We start from the raw sequence: 23,341 nt of genomic DNA, 5'->3' as shown, positions 1-23,341 counted from the left end.
TCAGTGTCTTTAGATATTTTTGTCAGATGTTACTATGGAATACTGAAGTATAATTACAAGCATTTCATAAGTGTCAAAGGCTTTTATTGACAATTACATGAAGTTGATGCAAAGAGTCAATATTTTCAGTGTTGACCCTTCTTTTTCAAGACCTCTGCAATCCGCCCTGGCATGCTGTCAATTAACTTCTGGGCCACATCCTGACTGATGGCAGCCCGTTCTTGCATAATCAATGCTTTCAGTTTGTCAGAATTTGTGGGTATTTGTTTGTCCACCCGCCTCTTGAGGATTGACCACAAGTTCTCAATGGGATTAAGGTCTGGGGAGTTTCCTGGCCATGGACCCAAAATATCGATGTTTTGTTCTCCGAGCCACTTAGTTATCACTTTTGCCTTATGGCAAGGTGCTCCATTATGCTGGAAAAGGCATTGTTCGTCACCAAACTGTTCCTGGATGGTTGGGAGAAGCTCTCGGAGGATGTGTTGGTACCATTCTTTATTCATGGCTGTGTTCTTAGACAAAATTGTGAGCCACTCCCTTGGCTGAGATTTCCTTTCCACAGTCAGTTCCTTTCCATTACCTGCCACGCCCTGAGCCCTGAGGAGCAGTAAGGATGCCAGGGGGCCAGTACCAGATGTCCTCCAGGAGGCCTCGCCCCAGCCTCTATAGCCTGTCAGTCAGCTCAGAAGGTGGGCAGGACGAGGAGGGGGCCGACCCTCCCCAACGCCTCACCCCCCTGAAAAGGCTCACCACCGAAATGTGTCAGGATGAGCGGACCATCAAGGAGCTGATCATGGGCCGTAGGATTGGCTTCTACAAGGTCCGTGGTGAGATCGGATCTGGAACCTTTTCCCGCGTCAAAATGGCCTTCCACGTCCTCACCAAAGGTAAAGGTCACACTGCTGACCATACAGAACTTCATCAACAACTTGGATAAATGTATCATCCATGTAATGATGATAACAGCAAAGCAATTCATTAGTGTGACTGTGAAACCACCACAGTAAAGCATGTTGAAACTGAACTGAGGAAAACACCTGTCTCAAGTTATCCAACATCTGACTCTCTCCTTCTCACCCCCAGACAAGGTGGCCATCAAGGTGCTGCATAAGACGCGGCTGGATGTTCAGGTCCAGAGGCTACTCTCCGGGGAGATCTCCTGTATGGAGGCCCTGCAGCATGCCAATGTTGTGCGTCTTTACGAGGTGGTGTAGTCACACAGCCGCCTCTACCTGGTGATGGAGTACGCTGGGGGAGGGGACCTCCATACACACATCTGCTCCGATGGTAGGCTGTCAGAAGCAGAGGCCAAGATCACCTTCGCACAAATCCTGTCTGCCATCAAACACATGGTCAGTAATATTCAATTTAATTCACATATAGGATCAGCAATATGATCACAGGTCTTAATAAAGTCCAGTACAGAATTAATATAAAATATATTATTTCAGTCAATGTGAATAGTCAAATTATTTCATATAGTGTGTCAATTGTTTGTGTTTGCAGCATGACAAAAACATAATCCACCGGGACCTGAAGGCAGAAAATGTACTGTACACCTGTAATGGCTGTGTGAAGGTGGCTGACTTTGGCTTCAGCACCAAGGTCATCACCCGCAGCGACATCCTGGACACCTTCTGTGGTTCTCCCCCTTACGTCGCGCCTGAACTCTTCAGGGACGAGTGCTACGCGGGGCCACCAGTGGACGTGTGAGCCATGGCCGTCCTGCTCTTCTTCATGGTGACCGGCACCATGCCCTTCCAGGCTGACACCATGGGCAAGCTGAGGCTCGCCGTTATAGAAGGTGTCTACACCCTCCCGCCCTGGGTACCAGGCCCGTGCCAGCGGCTGATTCGGGGCATCCTTAAGACTGTGCCAGCGGATCGCTATGCGGTGGACCAGATGTTGGGCTGTGACTGGTTGCTCCCTGTGGAGTACCCGTGGACAGTGGTGCCACCGGTCCCCCTCAACCCTCTGCGCCTGACAGATGCAGAGCCTGGGGAGCTGGATGATGATGAGGCGGAGATCAGGGCCTCCCTGGAGGAGCTGGGTGTCAACATGGAACATATACGCAACAACCAGGGCAAGGGCAGCCCCATCACCGGACTTTACCGCATCCTATTACACCGCGCCCAGAAGAGGCGTGGCGCCGAGACTGTGCCTGTGATCAGAGGGTTGGTCCAGGACCCTAAGAGAGAGGGCCTCCTGGCCTACAGAGGTCTGATGCACTCCTCCAAATTATGTGTCCTTCAGTAAGTGACCAGCCTGGACATGGGTCCTTATATAAGCCTGCTTTAATCCATTGAACATTCACTCAGCATCATACAGCCACAAATGTTCTATTGAACTTGAATACGGACATTTGTGGTAACACACAGGTACTGAAACATTGGCCTGAAGGACTGATGTCTCTTTTTTATCAACTCAGCATTGCTTATTCTCTTTTTCTATGATTTACTATTGTCTACTGTACACTGCTGTGTTATATTTCTTATATTGCTATTGCACTGTTGCTGAAGGGTTTGCAAGTAAAGCATTTCACTGTTTTGTGAAATTTGTGTTCTGTGCACATGACGAATAAGCTTTGATTTGAAGTAAGATTGTTATAATACAATAATATATGACATTTAGCACACACTTTTATCCAAAGCGACTTACAGTCATGCGTGCATATATTTTTCACGTAAGCCTATGGGTTGTCCCGGGAATCAAACCCACTATCCTGGTGTTGCAAGCCCCATGTAAGATATGAAATAGGGGTATAAATGTTCCTGATGAAATGAGCCCCATCAAAGTGAATTTAAAAAGCAACCTTATGTGATATGTATACTTTTAGACTGCATGTATACAATAGACTGCATGAAATATGAAGAATGTGCTGAAAGAGTATTGCTTAAAGACACTCCTTGGTTGTTTGCGGAGATCATAGATAGTCTCTGAAATCCAGAGGATTTTTTTGTCATTGTGATTTTTTGTTTAATCTGAGAGAAGATTGATTTTGCACAGGTGCTTGTCTCTGTATTATATTTGACCACCAAATTGAACTACCATTGTGAATTTATTAATCCTTGAATACCTAAATATTTTTGAAATATAGTGCTATAAAGACCCAATTGACATTCATGCAGGCTTGGACCACCAAATTGAACTTCTTTGTTAATCTGAAACAGGTGGGTTTCAAATATAGGATAATGCCTATGCAATCAAATTTAGGGCTACTATCCAGCCTCTTTGTATGAAGTGCTTCCAAAAGCCAATGTCCTGCTCGACCCCATGTAAACAAAAGCCCACACCATCTGGCAGAGCAGCAGATGATAGCCAGACCCTATCCAAGCCCCCAAACCAGTCAATTCCAGCCCCCTTTGCACTCAAACTACCCTCGACTCCTCCTCCGTCCGACCCCCAACTGCAGAGAGCGGCAGATGGCGCAGCGTGGCTATGGAGACATCTGCCAGTCCAGCGACGTTCATACAATAGACCCTCTGTGTGGACCGCTGGATGTGACAGCAGAGCGCGCGCAGCTATTGTGCGCCCCTATACACATGCAGATCAGCCGAGAGGAGACGGATGGAATACAGAATTTTACTGAAGGGATAACAGTGAGCAGATGATAGACTTTAGCGCTTGCTATGCAAATTTGCCCGAAACCTTTGTCAACCCAATAATCTCCCCACATTCTGCCTTCATAAGTAGGCCTACCCTCCAAACTTAATAAAGAACACATGACAAAAAATATAATATGCAGTTTTATTAGGTTATTGTTTTTTTTCATAAACATTTCTTAAGTTAAACATTGAAAGAATTATAAATCAATGTCTTATTTTTCATTTTAAACATAATGAAATGTTTAAAATGTTAAGTATAAACAGTGAGAACATTATAAGTTAATTTCTTGTTTTCTTTTTTTTGACAAAGTTAATAAACACATCCTAAAGTGAAACCTTTAGAGCATTATAAGTTGCCCAATGTATTAAATGTGTATTGGTTTTGACAGCGTTAAACGTTCTAAAGTCAAAACCTTAGAGCATTAGGCCTAGGAGTAAATACTTTTTCTTATCTTTTTAAAAGGCTTTTATTTTTTGCCATGATTACATTTCTAAAGTGAAACCTTTAGAGAAATAAGACAATTCTGGAAAGTGGGAAACATTTCGCTGAATGCAACGGTTGTTATTGCTGCTCAGCAAGAAGACATTTTTTTAAAGTCCCTTTTTAAGAACGCTTCTTCTTGGCACCGCTTCTTCTCCTACTGCGCGTGCTTCAACGTGCGACGTTTGCTCTTTGGACCACAAGATACAGAACTCGCTTCTCCTTTCTCTCCAAACCTCATCCGCACAAAGAATGAGGGCCATCTTTGTCACTCTCGTGGCATACCTGACCTCATTCACATAAAGAATGGAAGTCATCTTGGTATGGACGGGACAATAGACAACGAATCGCGGGGGCCACTCGGGCCGGCCACGCGCTGCCTGGATCGGAATCCTCCTCAGGAGTATCCAGGGATGAGAAACAGTGTCATCCTGTAAACGGATGAGTATTTCCTTATAGGTTGAAGGTTTACAGCATCTCAAGAGAGAAGAATCAAGTTCCAGATCAGCGCTCAAGAAGGGTGATCTCTGGAACCCAGTCGTTCAGACTGCGGCTCTCCTCACAGAACAGGTGCAGCTTCTCCAGAGCAGCGTCCTCCCAAGAACCATCAGCTGGGTTCTGTTGACAAACAAAAGGGGAAAGGAACATTAGTCACATGGACACAATGAGCAGTTCTTAACATTCTATATTATTCAATGTTTGAATTAAATCACTTTGAGTTGTAATATAACATACCGTGATAAGACAGCAGTGGGCATCTTCAAGCTGGCCAGTCTTGTCACCAACAATCTCAGCCAGGCGCTGCATGTCGTTCACTCTGACGATGCTGATGTCGTTGTCAAAGCAGAAAGACTGGATGAGGGTGAAGTGGATCTGGAGAGCAATGTCACACTCCCACTCCTCATCGGTGGCCAGAACGCAGAAAGACACGCTGTCTGGGTCACTGCAAAGAAAAAATAGAAGCACCATAAGTATATGCAAAATGACTTCAAAATGATTAAAACATAGATAGAAATTATAAGTTTTACATGAGCATTTCAAGAAACTCATACTTACACATTCATAACTTTAGCAGACTCGTAGACACCAACCGTCAGGCAGTCATTTTCTTTAGCAGAGAACAAAACTTCCTCTAGTGCTTTGCCGGTGCACTGGGCACGCTCAGCGAACTTCTGGATCAGAACTTCCTCAAGAGTCATGATGATGCAGAATATTTCAAAAGGAACTTCGTGAGTGAGAGGTAGTGTAGTCGGAGGATAAATCCGAAAAGATTTGGTGAGTCTGAAGGGACTGTGCTGCGTTTTAATACCCTTGGGCTCGTGGCCCCTGTAAATACACAGCGCTCTGATTGGTTGACCTGAATGGTGCATTGGTATGCTAATGTCATTGTCCCACTCTAGCTCATGGCAGATTGATAGGGGTCATTACGGCACGTCTTTTTCTGTGCAAGGCATGCTCTCCAACCGAAAATAAATAATGTTGCATTACGTTCATATGCATTTATAATATTTATACTTTTCTACATGTTTAACTAGAAAAAATAGAGATTTGGGCTGTCATATTTTTCATTGCAAATCTACGTGAGTTTTTATAGTTTCAAATGCCGCACTGATGCCAATGGCCTCGAGAGATGCTTTAGGGTCATGATCATTTATCAAATCAGACTATTCCCTACTGAAACTAAACATCCAAAGAAGGGCAATTGATTAATCAAACTGCGTAAAGTGCTTAAAAGTGCCCGAATTGTCTCTGATTAAGATTATGTAGGCTAAATTTCAGTTTTAGGTGAAGGTGCATAACATGGTGAAAATAAAGTGAATAAGACGCACCATCCCCCCTTTGGAGAAGGCAGGTGGCAATCTGTAGAACCTGATCAAAAACGGCCCCTATTGTGTCCGCAGAAACTCCTATTATCACGCTCTCCATACAAATGCAAATTAACCGCGCGTGCCAGGACACCGTGTGTGCCTCACATTATGCACTGCTGGCCTATACTGACCACGTGATCGACATCAGCGGTCCGAACTCTCTGCATGGTTTTATTTATTTACTTTTGACACATGGACCAATGAAGATCCATGCTTTTCCATAAAAGTAATTCTAAAAGTTGAGCAAGCCTATGTCCAAATCCAGATATTGCACACCTTATTAATGATCCTTTATTAGAATATAACTGTCAACAGGTAGCCTAAGTTTAAAGAAACACATATACCTTACAGGCATATTTCAAGCCACTGCATTTGGACATGGGCACAGTTTGGCCCACTTTTATCCACTTTGGTGACATTTAAGGTGCATAAAATAATCTAGAATTGGCTTGAGTAATTCTATAATTCTAGAGGGTCGGTGATTGACTCGGCGCCATTGTTTGATGGATAGCAGCGCAGCAGATGGAGGACCGCTATGAGGACACCCCCTGTCACCCTGGCTGACCCCGACCCCGAGGCGCGCTGCTCCTGTTGTCCGCGAGTCTTTACATTCACTGGACGAACAAATCTGTTGTCTGAGTTTTGATCCAATTTAAATGTGAATAAGGCGAGCGTATGGTCAAAAAAAGAGGCCACGAGCCTAAATTGCAGCTCAGGGTTGAATCCTTCCGAAATGTTTGGAATAAAAACAAAAATATGCCTTTTTGATCAAACAAGGTTATTTTGCTACAAAACAAACTAATTGATTGTGGCAATCATTGGTTTATTATCAGGCAATCATTAGTTGAGAAGTTTAAATGGCTGATGCACGACAACAACCCATAGCTTGCATAGGTTAATGCGCAACAGTTTACAAACATAACAGATTGAGTTCCTTGAATCAGAGAGTAGCACATCTGTCGGACGGGGTCCCCCTCCCCAGTAGCGCTTGACAGGTGTTCCTGGCTCAAGTCATGGCTTGCTCGGGCGAATGACATGCTGCACGTTGAGCCATGACTCAAGACTTATTTGTGCAGACGCAAATTAGCCAAAGCACACAACCAGACAAATCATACTTTCCATTAGCAAATAGCAAACAACGTTCTATTAATTTAGTAGTGGCTGACTGCTGGTAGCAATCATGTTGGTTCCTAGTAGCCTATAATAAATAATCAAATGGGGCATGCAAGATTAAGTTGGGTTTGTAACTTGCATGTTGAAAGACTGTGGTCACAATGTAGGATGCTTTGTGTATACAATGCAATACAATAATATTGGAAGCTGTGAGACTATATTACAATCTCCCAGCTATTGCGTTTGCCTCTGTGCTTTTTAAAATCAAATCATAATCAAATCAAATTGTATTGGTCCATACACATATTTATCAGATGTTATTGCGGGTGTAGTGAAATGCTTGTCTTCCTAGCTCCAACAGTGCAGTAATATCTAACAATACACACTAATCTAAAAAAGAACGGAATTAAGAAATATATACATTTTAGGACACGCAATGTGGAGTCCCGAGAATAAATATATATAGCCTACATGTGATATGATGTGTAGACATTGTGGACAGTATGTGCATAGAATATGTCTGTATTGCCTATCTGAAGAATATGTAGGACAGAACTGTATATGTACAGCAATAGTTGAATAGGATGTCCTTGACTAGAAAACAGTAGGCCTATATACATCAGAAATGGGTAAAACAGTATGTAAACATTATTAAAGGGACCAGTGTTCAATCATTAAAGTGTATATGTATGCAGGACAGCAGGCTCTAAGGTGCAGGGTTGTAACCAGGTGGTAGCCGGCTAGTGACAGTGACTAAATTCAGGACAGGGTATTGCGTGGTGGCCGGATAGCGGTGGCTATTTATCAATCTATTTAGTAACGCGCTCTAACAATTTCTTATTCAGAGACAAACATTTTATGTCGGCTATGCATAATAGCAGCAGCAAGTCATTGTCCATTATGCATTGCGGGTGCAGAATTATCTGTGCTTGTATCATGCAGCAGTAGCTTTCTTTGTTGACCCCTCACCTTCCCCCACAGACAGATGGGATCTTGTTGCTATGGAGAGAGATACAGGCATCTGCAGATGCCACGCGCCTGAAGTGAGCCCTGCAAAGCAGCGGCGCATGCCATAATCGGATGCCAATAGAAACGTTGGGCCAATTCTGTTCTCCAATAAATGCCTATTCAGTTTTCTGGATATTAAAGTAAGTAACACAATAATATTTTGCGTCTAAATAAATGTAGATTTCCAGAAATCTTTCTGACTACATAAAGTTGGTATATAAACATACTCTTTTTGAATCATGAAGGGTGCATCAGAAAAACGGAACAAATGTAGAAAGTAACGCTGTAGCGATATCTTTATGTAGTTTGGAAGCCCTTAGTGTTAAACTTGGATATGGTTGTGGATTTTACAGTAGGTTAATAATCTTATCATTCAAACCGACCCTGCACGAGTCTGAATTAATTAATCCAGTACATCGGATAAAGGTCAGGGAGTTTCGTATTTGATCCATTCAATCGAAACTGCCCTGTCCTTTCTTCAATAGTTTTGTCTTTAGACACGCGCCTGCTAGGGGGGGTCACTCGTGCGTTGTCGCCCAGCAGCCAATCACAGAACGCGTGTGTACCGGGTCTTGCCTATAAATATGAGCTGTTTCTAACAAACAGCACAAACATACTGTACTTCTGTTTTATCCTCATCAACATCTTCTCAACTGAGCTCTACAAACTTAACTATCTATCTTCAAGATGGAAGCTATTGGCAAATCTTTGAAGGAAGCTCTCAAGTCTGCCCAGTGTGAGGATCGCCTCACTGTTGGTGTCTATGAGAGTGCCAAAATAATGAATGAGTAAGTATTTTATCTACTAAACGTGTGCTTTATTTATAATTTTCTTGACATTTACTCATTTACTGACACAATTGTGTTATTTTATGATAATATTGACTAATGAAAGTACATTTTTTCTATCTCAACAGTGACCCAGACAGCGTGTCTTTCTGCGTTCTGGCCACCGATGAGGAGTGGGAGTGTGACATTGCTCTCCAGATCCACTTCACCCTCATCCAGTCTTTCTGCTTTGACAACGACATCAGCATCGTCAGAGTGAACGACATGCAGCGCCTGGCTGAGATTGTTGGTGACAAGACTGGCCAGCTTGAAGATGCCCACTGCTGTCTTATCACGGTATGTTATATTACAACTCAAAGTGATTTAATTCAAACATTGAATAATATAGAATGTTATGAACTGCTCATTGTGTCCATGTGACTAATGTTCCTTTCCCCTTTTGTTTGTCAACAGAACCCAGCTGATGGTTCTTGGGAGGACGCTGCTCTGGAGAAGCTGCACCTGTTCTGTGAGGAGAGCCGCAGTCTGAACGACTGGGTTCCAGAGATCACCCTTCTTGAGCGCTGATCTGGAACTTGATTCTTCTCTCTTGAGATGCTGTAAACCTTCAACCTATAAGGAAATACTCATCCGTTTACAGGATGACACTGTTTCTCATCCCTGGATACTCCTGAGGAGGATTCCGATCCAGGCAGCGCGTGGCCGGCCCGAGTGGCCCCCGCGATTCGTTGTCTCTTGTCCCGTCCATACCAAGATGACTTCCATTCTTTATGTGAATGAGGTCAGGTATGCCACGAGAGCAACAAAAATGGCCCTCATTCTTTGTGCGGATGAGGTTTGGAGAGAAAGGAGAAGCGAGTTCTGCATCTTGTGGTCCAAAGAGCAAACGTCTCACGTTGAAGCACGCGCAGTAGGAGAAGAAGCGGTGCCAAGAAGAAGCGTTCTTAAAAAGGGACTTTTAAAATGTCTTCTTGCTGAGCAGCAATAACAACCGTTGCATTCAGCTATATACTTCCCACTTTCCAGAATTGTCTTAATTCTCTAAAGGTTTCACTTTAGATGATTTAAATATGACAAAAACAAAAAACAGAAAGAAAACAAAAAAATGTACTTATAATACTCTAAAGGTTTAACTTTAGACCTTTAACATGAGATTTATTAACATTTTTATGAAAGATTATTTCAGTTGTTATTATCTAAAATGTTACAATATTGAGCTCCTGATTATGTCAACAACTAAAAAGAAAGATACATTACATTTGTTGTTCTCTAAAATGTTTTACTGTTGAATTCTTGATTATGTCAAAAAATAAGAAAGAAGATAGATGAATGAATACATTTGTTATTTTCTAAAGGTTTCGCTGTAGACATTACTTGTATGACAAAATGATGAATAAAAAGTTGAATGTAAATCTTGGGTCTTGAATGTTCTATACATACTAGACACACATTTAAGTGTGGTAACACATCAGTCTCCCATCCAGCATTTGTAAATAAACATTAGCTCTTACACACTGTTTGGTGCTCTTACCAGTACCCAACACTTGTACATCCCATAGGCCTGATGTACTGTGGTCTATCCTAATTGCCACCTATCATCATGGCCTGTCATAGCCATGTGTGTGCAGTGTCGTTGTTTACAATCTACTGCCCCTGCAGGTCTATGTCTTTTCTAACCTCTTGAAGCATCTACCTGTGAGAGGCATATCTGGCAGTGGTAGTATGTGTTTACAGCATCCCAGGTTCAGTTGAAGGGATCCCTATATGTTAGCCCTAACTTTCAGACCTCTCCTCCACCAACATACAGGTAGCTTCAGTGATGGGAAGTAGTGAACTACATGTTGTTCAACTAGTCGTTGAATTACATTTGGCTGTAGCTTGGTGGTAGTTGAACTAAATGGAAATCTTGGTAGTGTTTTCAGTAGTTCATTACTTTGTGCCAATGTAGCGGTGTAGCTAACTACCGGAACTACCCTATACTTTCCTTTGCAAAAAGAACAGAAAATATGGGTAAAGTAGGCAAGATTTCCGTTCTTTTTTTGTTTTGTTGTTAACATCTAACTCCAGAGTGAGCTGCTCTTGCATTTTGTAGTCTGACATTTCAGATTTAAATAAAAATGTTCAAAAAGTAGTTTGGATTTAGTGAACTACTTATACAAATAAACTTTAGTTAAGTAAACTATATGTTTGTTAAGGGTAGCTTTAGTGTAGCGTAACTTCTTCCAGTGTAAACTATATTTTCAGAGTAGCTTCTCCAACACTGAAGAGCTTAAGACCCACAACCACACACAGCTTAGTAGCATATACAGTATAGCAGTACAGGAGAACAATTGGAGTTTCTGTCCACTAATCAAATGGCAGGTAACCAGAGTGATTGATCATTAATACATTGATTATATATTGTCACTTGATGTCCTTAGCCACTTAAGAGTTGAGATATGGTTGAATGCCTTAATCATTGTCTCATATGGTAATTAGGCACATCTATTTACATTGAATTCATCATCAAATTTCCTGACAGTGTTTAATGATGATGGTGCATAGCATTCACACCTACTTCCAATTGCATGTTGCAGCAGGATTAGGATTATAGTTATGTTGGTGCTGTGAACTAGAGCTTGCACCTGATTCTAACTTCTATGGTCAAGGTGTGTTTAGGTGTTGTGCCTCTAATCAGTCCTGTGAGTACAGACTGCTGCATGTGGTAGCTTTCAATTTTGGGGAAGCTACTCTTGAAATAAACTTTACCAAGCTACCAATTTCTTAACGTTGGAAGTAATTTAGCCTATTAAACTCAAAAACTGTTTCAAGTGAGAATTAGGCAGGTCTGAGGCTGAAAAAGAAAGGAAATCTTGCCTACTTTATGCGTATTTTCTGTTATTTTTGCAAAAAAAAATGTAGACTGTAGTTAGCTACACTGCTACACGGCAACAACTACTGAAAACACTACCAATATTTCAGTTTAGTTCAACTACTACCAAATGTAATTACATGTAGTTCACTACTCCCCATCACTGGTAGATTTAGAGGCAGTGGATGGAGGATAGTGGTGTTGCTAAATGTCTTTTGAAGATTCATCCAGATCACTACTTTTTTTGTGTGCTGCCTCATGAGTCTCACCGGTCATAGCTGTGACACTTCCTGGGATTGAACCCGGGGTTGTAGTGACACCTCACATACTGTGACACAGTGCTTTAGACCGCTGCGCCACTCGGGAGGCCGGGTTCTACTTTTGTACTGGAGTGTTGATGTGTGGTAGAGGAACCTTTGGTTGTTATTAGCTGACTTATCTATTGAGTTCACTCCTGAACTATGTGTCAGTTTGCTGCCGCCTGCACCACAAAAAGAGATGTGCAGTCCATGTGGTGTGTCTGCTTGAAACATTCAGTTGCACTCTCAAATAAGGAGCAAAATATCATACGGGTGTTTTATGCAATAGTATAAGAGTGACTGAGTAGCTTACGGAAACACCTGAAGATGACATAGAATTACAAAACCACTCCTATATAGTCATTACTCCATGCACAGGTTTGTATGTCACAGCTGAACAAAAGAAACAAGAAATACAGTGGGGCAAAAAAGTATTTAGTCAGCCACCAATTGTGCAAGTTCTCCCACTTAAAAAGATGAGAGGCCTGTAATTTTCATCATAGGTAGTACACCTCAACTATGACAGACAAAATTAGGAAAAAAAATCCAGAAAATCACATTGTAGGATTTTTAATGAATTTATTTGCAAATTATGGTGGAAAATAAGTATTTGGTCACCTCCCAAACAGCCAATTTCGCTCTCAACAGACCCGTAACTTCTTCTTTAAGAGGCTCTTCTGTCCTCCACTCGTTACCTGTATTAATGGCACCTGTTTGAACTTGTTATCAGTATAAAAGACACCTGTCCACAACCTCAAACAGTCACACTCCAAACTCCACTATGGCCAAGACCAAAGAGCTGTCAAAGGACACCAGAACAAAATTGTAGACCTGCACCAGGCTGGGAAGACTGAATCTGCAATAGGTAAGCAGCTTGGTTTGAAGAAATCAACTGTGGGAGCAATTATTAGGAAATGGAAGACATACAAGACCACTGATAAGATCTCCACCCGTGGGGTCAAAATGATCACATGAACGGTGAGCAAAAATCCAGAACCACACGGGGGGACCTAGTGAATGACCTGCAGAGAGCTGGGACCAAAGTACAAACCTACCATCAGCAAGGCATTGAAGATGAAACGTGGCTGGGTCTTTCAGCATGACAATGATCCCAAACACACCGCCCGGGCAACGAAGGAGTGGCTTCGTAAGAAGTATTTCAAGGTCCTGGAGTGGCCTAGCCAGTCTCCAGATCTCAACCCCATAGAAAATCTTTGGAGGGAGTTGAAAGTCCGTGTTGCCCAGCAACAGCCCCAAAACATCACTGCTCTAGAGGAGATCTGCATGGAGGAATGGGCCAAAATACCAGCAACAGTGTGTGAAAACCTTGTGAAGACTTACAGAAAACGTTTGACCTCTGTCATTGCCAACAAAGGGTATATAACAAAAGTATTGAGAAAACTTTGTTATTGACCAAATACTTATTTCCACCATAATTTGCAAATAAATTCATTAAAAATCCTACAATGTGATTTTCTGGAGAAAAAAATTCTCATTTTGTCTGTCATAGTTGAAGTGTACCTATGATGAAAATTACAGGCCTCTCTCATCTTTTTAAGTGGGAGAACTTGCACAATTGGTGGCTGACTAAATACTTTTTTGCCCCACTGTATATCAAGCTTTTCACTGTGCTCTTTTGCTCCTGCCACACGCCATTCGTGAATAGCTGTCTTTCATTGGAAGTTCAGAACATTCTGTGGCTTTTTGCTTTTGGAAACAAACTGTGAAGTCATTCTGACCCAGCATGCTTCATTCATTCTTAAGGCATTTGTGCTCTATGTAGTAGTCAACAGTTGCCCCAGCCCTCATGCCCCAACTCTGACCCTCCAGATCTGAATACCCCTCCTCTCCATCTCCTCCCCCTTCAGTAGCACTCCTATCTGACCTCCAGATCTGCGGCCCTGCACTGAGCTGCCAAATGCAGCCATCAAATCAGCCCCCAGAATGGTTTTTTAATTAGTGGCCAAGCGCAGTGTGTGTCAGTGTGCAGCAGCGCTATTGTTCCCCGTCAGACAGCGAGCGCCTGCAGACTACAAACCCAACCGAACCCCCCAAAACCTACTACCAATACCCCAAAATCTGCCCGGCAATCAGACCACAAACACTGATCATCTGCTCCCTGCATAATGAGACAAAGAGAGGAGGAGGGAGGGAGGAGGAGGAGAAAGAGGAGGAGAGCACTGTGCCTGGCACAAGCCAGGACTCATTCACCCCCACCCCCCCTCCTCCAGAACAGAGCAGTAATAGGAGTAGTAGGACGCTTTATTCACTTATCTGCACGAAGAGAGAGATTGAAGCCTAATGCAATGTTAATGGTAGTACCCCCATGAGGTTCATGCACTGATATGAAAGCATGTGCTCTGCAGCTGTGCATCCCAACAGGGATGGTGCTCTCTCTATTGCTCTATCTCTGCACTTCACAGCTGCTCTGATATGTGCAGTGTCTAATGTGCGGAGGTGGGCAGCAGAGGCTGCTTTAATTGCCCTGTGTCACAATATTTCATTATCTGTCCCCCTTCCACCAAACCCCGGTTGCCCCCCGTCTCCACCCGTTTTACAAGGGCTCTGTTCCAACCACATGGCTCTTCTCAAGTGTCTTTTCAACACTAACGGCCCCCTCTCTCTCTTCATAGTGAGCTGAAGATGCCCCAGGAGCAGCAGATGGTGCTGAGGGAGGGGGATGTGACATCTTCCACTACCCCTAGTCTGCAGTACCAGTGAGATTCTGTTTGGTTCTATTTTTAGGGAGAGTCAATTAAATGATTCGATTGGAATGACTAAACGGTCAATGAATGACTACCTTTTTACTTGATAATCTTAATCGCATGGACTACAGCTCTCTGGACCCTAACCAATAAACGTGTGCACACACAAGTACACACACAGACTCTCGCACATGCGCATGTACACACACACACATACACACAGACACTTTTCCCCGCCTCCTCAGCTATTCATATGCAAATCACCAGTGGTTGGCTTTATCTCATTTCCTCTTTGAATTCATGATTAATCTGATAATTAATTTTCATATGTTTCACAACATAAAGATATGCTAAATCCTCTAATTATGTACTGTGAATAATACTGGTCAGCTCCATGACTGCATCACTATCATTTTTATAAAAACGATTTATCCTTATCTTGCGTGCCTGTGCTTGAAATTCTTCCTAATTTACTGGGTTGTACTGTATATCCAAACACCGCTATCTCCCAGACAGAGCAGAATGGCAGCAGGTGGTAGGTGAATGCATTGGTTAAGTGAGTATGTGTGTATGTTACAGTGTATTCAGTACCAATATCAGTGTAAGGGTGTGTTTGTGAGTGTGTGATGCCAGTGTGGGTGTTTATGTGGTGGGGTTTCTAGTTTGGTCATGTCTAGTGCTGTAACCATGGAGCCCAGTGCTGACATGTTGTCAACTGTTGCCAAAACACGGCTCCTCAACCAGACAATCCTGAGGTAAATCTGAAGCCCACCCCCACACACACGCATACACTCACTCCTGAACCCCCCTATCCCCTCTTGTAACTCTCCTCAGCTCTGTCTGTCTGTGTCTGTCTGTGTCTGTCTGTGTCTGTCTGTCTGTCTGTGTACAGTGTTGGGAGGGGTCTGTAAGGATTTGCTGAGGAGGCTGGGCTTGCCAGCTGTGCTCTGAGGGGCTCCCGGAGGGGAGGGGTTGGTCTTGGCCCACATTAGATGGCTAATGTGGTTGTAGCCCCCCCCCAAAAAAAATCCAAGCTCAGCCACCACTCTTACACCCTCGTCAAAGGGTAGGGTGCGGAAGAGGGGCATTGCACAAAGGTGCATTGATACCCCCCTTTTGTTTCATCTCTGAAAGAATGGTGAGGTCCAGGAGCAGCTGCCGTGGCTGCAGAGGAGATTTGAGACGGTCCTTTTCACAAACACAAAGTCTAGACCAGAGTGTGCAGGGTGGAGGGGTGCAGGGAAGGAGGAAGAGGGGGGGTAGAGTAGAGGGCGGGTGCGGGATTTATGTACAAAACGAAAGGCACACTTTGCCAGGACAATGTGGGCTCTCCATTGAAAGGAGAGAGGGAGAGCAGAGGGATGGGTGGAGCTGCTAGTATGGGTTGGGTTGGAAGAGAAAGAGCCTTTAAGGATGGTAGGCATTAAGGGGAGCCCATCAGTCACAGCACAAAGGATTCCCAGAGGACAGCCATATGGGAGCAGGCATCTCATCTGTTCAGGGATCACTATCACTCGTCTAGTAGAGCCAGGCCTTTACTAACCAACAGCAGCTCAGCCCCTGCACCCATTGCACTCCCCAACCATAACCAATACCACGGGTTCTGATTGGAAATGGATGAAGTGTTTCTCTGCTCTTAGTAAAGCTTCTCTTCAATTAGTTGAGCTATCATGTACCTTTAGTTGGTGATTCATTGTTTTAATTGCCTCCCTTAATTTTAGGTCTTTTAGTATTCTTAAAAAGTAATGAAAGTCAGTTGTAGTTTTTCCTCTTTTGATATTTAAAGTGTTGTACCCCATGCAGATCTATATGGATACAGTAGACAGTTAACTGTCCCTGAGCTTAGTGACATTGATTTGGATCTTTAGATAAATGAAATGTAAAATGTAGATACCTGTATTATTTACACTATTAGGAATACATTGAGGAATGACTTACCTGTTTTCTGAGTATATAAAAGTTGTTTTGTTTTCAGTATACTGCGCAAACAAACGCAATAATATCCAGGAGAATGTTGAAAACACAGTTCTATTTTCTAAATCAAATCAAATCCCTCAGTGCACAATAAACGTAAACAAACTGGTCACGCGCTGTGAGTTTAGACTCAGAAAACGCACCACCATTCAATGATTATACACCTGCCTTCCTGACTAGCTCTCAGATGTGTGTGATCTGCCATCTGGTGAAAAAAATCAAGTACTGCAGACATTGCTATTGCCAAGTCCACTTTGCTGCTTCTCTCTTGTGTTGAATCAGAGAACTGTCATTGGCTACAACTGACTACAAGGCAAAGCGCCACCCAGTGGACAAAAACAACACCTAATTTAATTTATAATTAAATTACTGCTCAGCTAAACCGCTATACTGTGTTCATTGCATTTACACAGCTTTAGTTCGTTTACAGAACATTGCCGTTAAAATAAAAGCTAATCATTTTTATGCCATTCCATTAACCATGATTTATTTACATAGGTTTTTCTATTGTGTTATTGACTGTACGTTTGTTTATATGTAACTCTGTGTTATTGTTTTTGTCGCACTGCTTTGCTTTATCTTGGCCAGGTCGCAGTTGTAAATGAGAACTTGTTCTCAACTGGCCTACCTGGTTAAATAAAGCTGGGAAAAAAAATAAAATAAATGTAAGCACCAATTATCATGTTGTATATAGTAGAAGAGTCAGGGTCATTTCAATGTGACCCTGACACATTTGGTTATATCATGAGCTCAGAGAAGGTAAGGAGAAGAAGAGTGATTTCTCATGTCAACAGCTCATTAGTAAGCTATAAAAATAAGTGAAGAGAGTCGCACACACTATATAAATAAACTCCAAGTCATTTATTGTGTAAAACACCAACGTTTCGCCTTCACTGTGCCTTCTTCAGGGTAATGTCATGAATGCTTGAACCAGGTTATGTAGACAAACAGTGCAATTAGTGCAACCAACGACAATAGTGAGGGGTGTGTCATACTTATTAGGTTGATAAGAATTAATTGAGTGAAACTGTTAAAAAGACAATAGTTTACAGCATATAGAATATATTAGGCTATTGTTATCATATGGAAACATATTTATATATTGTACATAATATTAGCATCAACATACATTGTTTAATTTAATTTCACACAAATATGTAATTGTTTCCAATTTCATAAAATTGTTGTTATATGTAATCTTTTGGTTCAACCATAATGCATAATAAGCATCATCAACAGGGGACACATATTGGGTGTACTCTGATAAGCTGTAGAAAAAATATATTGTTCATAAAGAAGAGAGTAGAACGAAGGATTGTTCATTAGAAGGGACTGAGATCAAAGTCAATATTCAGACCACTAGGCGTCCATGTTTTTAAATATCCAGTAGGCTTCCCTCTGTATTAGTAGGATCTCGATGTTACCCCCTATCCTTGGTAAACATGCTCAATGTCTGTGTATTTGAGGGAGGAGATTGGATGGTTAGCTTCAACAAAGTGAGCTGCTACTGGATAGTCAGTGTTCTTACACCTGATCGAGCTGCGGTGTTCAAATCATATCAAAGTGTATTTGTCACATGTGCCGAATACAACAGGTGTAGACCTTACAGTGAAATGCTTACTTACAGGCTCTAACCAATAGTGCAAAAAAGGTATTAGGTAAACAATAGGTAAGTAAAGAAATAAAAACAACAGTAAAAAGATAGTGAAAAACAGTAGCGAGGCTATATACGGTAGCGAGCAATAAAAGTAGCGAGGCTACATACAGACACCAGTTAGTCAGGCTAATTGAGGTAGTATGTACAGTACATGTAGATATGGTTAAAGTGACTTTCCATATATGATAAACAGAGAGTAGCAGCAGCGTAAAAGAGGGGTTGGGGGGGGGGGGGGCACACAATGCAGAGAGTCCGGGTAGTCCATTTGATTAGCTGTTCAGGAGTCTTATGTCTTGGGAGTAAAAACTGTTGAGAAGCCTTTTTGTCCTAGACTTGGCACTCCGGTACCGCTTGCCATGCGGTAGTAGAGAGAACAGTCTATGACTGGGGGGCTGGGGTCTTTGACAATCTTTAGGGCCTTCCTCAGACATCGCCTGGTGTAGAGGTCCTGGATGGCAGGCAGCTTAGCCCCAGTGATGTACTGGGCCGTACGCACTACCCTCTGTAGTGCCTTGCGGTCGGAGGACGAGCAATTGCCGTACCAGGCAGTGATGCAACCAGTCAGGATGCTCTCGATGTTGCAGCTGTAGAACCTTTTGAGGATCTCAGGACCCATGCCAAATCTTTTCAGTTTCCTGAGGGGGAATTTGCTTTGTCGTGCCGTCTTCACGACTGTCTTGGTGTGTTTGAACCATTCTAGTTTGTTGGTGATGTGGACACCAAGGAACTTGAAGCTCTCAACCTGCCCACGACAGCCCCGTCGATGAGAATGGGGGCGTGCTCGGTCCTCCTTTTCCTGTAGTCCACAATCATCTTCTTAGTCTTGGTTACGTTGAGGGAGAGGTTGTTATTCTGGCACCACCCGGCCAGGTCTCTGACCTCCCTATAGGCTGTCTCGTCGTTGTCGGTGGTCAGGTCTACCACTGTTGTGTCGTCTGCAAACTTAATGATGGTGTTGGAGTCGTGCCTGGCCATGCAGTCGTGGGTGAACAGGGAGTACAGGAGGGGACTGAGGATCAGCGCATTTGCACATTTAACATGTTGATAGAAATTTGATAGAACTGATTTAAGTTTCCCTGCATTAAAGTCTCTGGCCACTAGGAGTGCAGCCTCTGGGTGAGGTGTTTCCTGTTTGCTTCTTTCCTTATACAGCTGACTGAGTGCGGTCTTAGTGCCAGCATCTGTCTGTGGTGGTAAATAAACAGACACGAAAAGTATAGCTGAAAACTCTCTAGGCAAGTTGTGTGACCTGCAATTCATCACAATATACTCTACTTCAGGTTAGCAAAATCTAGAGACTTCCTTAGATTTCGTGCACCAGCTGTTGTTTACAAATACAGCACTAGCTGTTGTTTACAAATATGCACAGACCGCCCCCCGTGCTGTTCTAGCTAGCCGGTGCAGCGTATATCCCGCTAGCTTAATATTAATTTCGTCATTCAGCCACAATTCCGTGAAACATAGGATATTACAGTTTTTGATGTCCCGTTGGTAGGATATTCGTGATCGTACCTTGTCTAATTTATTGTCCAATGATTGCACGTTGGCGAGTAATATTGACGGTGACGGCAGCTTTCCTACTTGCCTTCTGCGGGTCCTCACGAGGCATCCCGCTCTGTGTCCTTTGTACCTGCAGCTCTTCCTCTTGCAAATAACGGGGATGTTGGCCCTGTCGGGTGTTTGGAGAATGTCCTGTGCATCCTGCTTGTTGAAGAAAACATCTTTGTCTAATCCGAGGTGAGTGATCGCTGTCCTGATATCCAGAAGCTCTTTTTTGCCGTAAGATACGGTTGCAGAAACATTATGTACAAAATAAGTTACAACCAACACGGGGAAAAAACACATAATAGCACAATTGGTTGGGCGCCCGTAAAACTGCTGCCATTTCTTCTGGCGACATTTTATACTATGTGTTGTTATGTGTTGTTTTAAATGTCTTTTTGTTTGTCCTGCGTAGGCTTTCTCACATGAACAGGTGATGAGATAGATTACTCCCTTTGTCTAGCATGAGATGATACCCCGAACATGGATTTTTTTTACCTGTATGTGGGTGTCTGGAGAAGGATGTTTTTGTAGTGCTATTGCACTGTGCATATGAGCCACATTTGTAGTTCCCATTTGTAATGGGTGTCAAGAGTGTCTGATTGGGTTCAGGTGGCAGGTCAGATCCCCAAACAGCTCATCAGTAACATTAGACTGCCTGAAGGCACATTGGACAGGAAATGTCAGAACTGGACACTTCCTGTGTCAAATGGACCATCCACAGTGAGGAGGAGGAACGGATGGGTTTTCCACAATGTTGTTTACAGAGACAATACTACAGGCCTGTGGTTTTAGCTCTGAGAGACTGACTATGTTACAGGAAGACAGAAGGTAAACCATGCAGCATAGTTGCTTGCTAGGATGAAAACTGGAGATGAGTTTAGGAGAAGATGGATGAATCTGAATATTGATGAGAACTATGTGGAAAAATATATTTATACAGATTATGCAGAGGAGAAAAGTGATTGATGTGTTTGATGCCTGAATCCCACAAAGGGCTAGAAGAAGTAAAGTTTGACTCTTCACCTGTGCCAAATACTCACGGCCATACTGCCTAACATGAAAGATGTAAATGTGGATGACTAAATTTCCTATTATTTATCTGTCCATAATTCTTCTGAAGTCAGTCCAGGAGCGCATCTCTTTGCAAATGTATGTGTGCAGCTCAGACACAAATTAAAGCTTACATCACTGTGTGCGTATCATCACGATCATACCTCAAGTAAGTTTTTTGGGCAGTTCCAGGCATTCTAATGCTCTGACTATGATGCTATAGAAGAGAGAGAACCTCAGTAATTCATCACATTCCTCATCATTGCAGAAGACGACCTGAGGTTGCTCTTAGGGGTGTTGCTGTGTCTGAACTGCATCACCATTAGATGGATTTATTTCACTCTGGGCTTATGTCCACCCCAGTTCCCACGCCAACACACGGCTCAGTAGCGACCCTCTCCTCCCTCACAGTCTCTCCGCTCTGCAGATAGACCCAATGGAAGTCATTTCAGAGAGAATTAACACAGGAGGCTAATACTTCCACAGAGCAAATTGGATTTCTGCGCTCGGCTGCCTCCAGAGTATCACTGTATTACAGCGGACCAAAGTCGCTCTCCTCCTGGTCAGAAAGTGGACACATGAGACTAGATCATGACATTTTACCACAATTTATCACCTACACGCTTAGAAAAAGGGTTCCAAAAGGGATCTTTGACTTTCCCCATCGGAGAACACTTTTTTGTTCCATGTAGAACCCTTTTGGGATCCATGTAGAACCCTCTGTGGAAAGGGTTCTACATGGACCCCTAAATAGGTCTACCTGGAACCAAAATGGTTAGTGGAACTGAAGCCTCTGGCCCTCATAGCACTGTGTGTGTGTGTGTGTGTGTGTGTGTGTGTGTGTGGTGTGTGTGTGTGTGTGTGTGTGTGTGTGTGTGTGTGTGTGTGGTGTGTGTGTGTGTGTGTGTGTGTGTGGTGTGTTGTGTGGTTGCATGTGGGTGTGTGTGTGTGCTAACTCTGTAAATGATCCTCTGGGAAGTCAGTCGTTTTTCCCGCCATTGTCATTCACTTCTATAATTCTCAAAATTCACGCATAATCAAATAAATGAGCATTTATGCTAATTCCTTATGGCTCAATTATGTTAAAAGCCTGGTTTGACTGACAGACTTAATTACAGTCATAATGTTGGCTGAGATATTACCAGCAAATTACTCTGTAATGGACATGAAAGCCTAGTTCCCTCTAGATGAAGACAGGCTGGCATGAGTAAATACACTTTGATGTGTTTGCAGTGATGAGCTGCCTGTGCCCCAAAGCAGTGATAGGACACCACAGGGGTCAGTGCTGAATGAACTAGCTGAAATAGCTCAAACTAAGGATTTGATGTGCACAGAAAGACAAGGAAGATAATTTACCCTAAAATGTTTTTTCTGTGTTAGGTAATACTGAGTCATCAGACTAATCGTGTCCAGTCCCATATATCAACATATATAGTTTGTTTGCATATCATCCTACTTATGTAAAGATCAAAATGTAGTACTTACTGTACTTTCCAAGCCCTTTATAAGGTTTTCCCTTATAGGATAACAGTAACGTTACTACTAGTGTTAGTCCATTCACGAAGATGACAACACCATTTCATTTTTCTCTTTAATTCCATATAATCCCTCATTTCAAAAATGTAACTGATGTTACCCTATAGAATAACATGAATGTGACAACAACTATTTATAAAGTCTGTCTGGTTAAGTGCCTTCAGAATTTGTTGCAGTAAAGTGCCTTCTCCCTTCTCCATTGTAATATCTAGCATTGTTCTGTTAGTATACTGTGGTGTTCTTGGCATTGCATTGAGACCTATGATGAATGTATTCAAAACAAATGTAAAGTCATTGCATATTTTATGCTCCTCAGATGAATCACACAGTGATGGTCTGTTAGCATGATAGTGAAACACAACCCGTCATTTGCAGTGAGGAATGATGCTCAACACTGGTATTTGGACAACTGCAGGGGGTAATAAATTAATCCAGCGACACAAACACATTAGTTCAGCTCTTTCATCACATTCTCAAACAAGGTAGCGTCCTCCTCTCCTGCGGTGTGGATGACAGTYWAWARCKSTCTCRCCCCCCCCCCCCCTCTCTCTCCAAACCAACCACCCTACTTTCATTTTTGTCTTAAGTAACTTTCTGTCTTATGTAACCCTACCAAACGTGACGTATCTTACTAATTGAGTGTACCAAATTTACATTTACTATGTTGCATCTAGTCTATGAGACCAGGCTGGTCTCTCTAACAACTCATATGCTATCCTTCTCCTGAACAGGATATGAATCAACAGTCTCTACTGTGCTGCTGCCTCGCTCCTGATAACTCCGTCCAATTAGATCACACAGGGAACACACAGCCAAAAGCCAGCTCTTTTCTAAAGGTGACAAATATTACAATTACCTGCT

The 23,341-nt window shown here is 42.7% G+C and overlaps 2 protein-coding genes and 1 pseudogene across 2 annotated transcripts; 2 read left to right on the top strand and 1 right to left on the bottom strand.

The window, feature by feature from the left end:
- Positions 1 to 412: 412 nt before the first annotated feature.
- Positions 413 to 2,256, top strand: LOC111960852 (serine/threonine-protein kinase NIM1-like; annotated as a pseudogene).
- Positions 2,257 to 3,733: 1,477 nt separating this feature from the next.
- LOC111961653 (growth arrest and DNA damage-inducible protein GADD45 gamma-like) lies at positions 3,734 to 5,369 on the bottom strand. Its single transcript, XM_023984083.2, has 3 exons — positions 5,143 to 5,369; positions 4,822 to 5,029; positions 3,734 to 4,704 (listed from the first exon to the last, which is right to left on the bottom strand). The coding sequence occupies exons 1-3, from the start codon at positions 5,283 to 5,285 to the stop codon at positions 4,591 to 4,593; spliced, it is 465 nt and encodes a 154-aa protein (XP_023839851.1). The 5' UTR covers positions 5,286 to 5,369; the 3' UTR covers positions 3,734 to 4,590.
- Positions 5,370 to 8,683: 3,314 nt separating this feature from the next.
- On the top strand, positions 8,684 to 10,275 carry LOC111961105 (growth arrest and DNA damage-inducible protein GADD45 gamma). The gene is made up of 3 exons (XM_023983219.2): positions 8,684 to 8,863; positions 8,992 to 9,199; positions 9,317 to 10,275. The coding sequence occupies exons 1-3, from the start codon at positions 8,763 to 8,765 to the stop codon at positions 9,428 to 9,430; spliced, it is 423 nt and encodes a 140-aa protein (XP_023838987.1). The 5' UTR covers positions 8,684 to 8,762; the 3' UTR covers positions 9,431 to 10,275.
- The last annotated feature ends 13,066 nt before the right edge of the window (positions 10,276 to 23,341 follow it).

Source organism: Salvelinus sp. IW2-2015, linkage group LG4q.1:29 (assembly GCF_002910315.2).
Source record: "Salvelinus sp. IW2-2015 linkage group LG4q.1:29, ASM291031v2, whole genome shotgun sequence".
NCBI classification, from domain to species: Eukaryota; Metazoa; Chordata; class Actinopteri; order Salmoniformes; family Salmonidae; genus Salvelinus; species Salvelinus sp. IW2-2015.
Note: the sequence above shows the minus strand (reverse complement) of the source record. Positions and strands in the feature narration are given on the sequence as shown.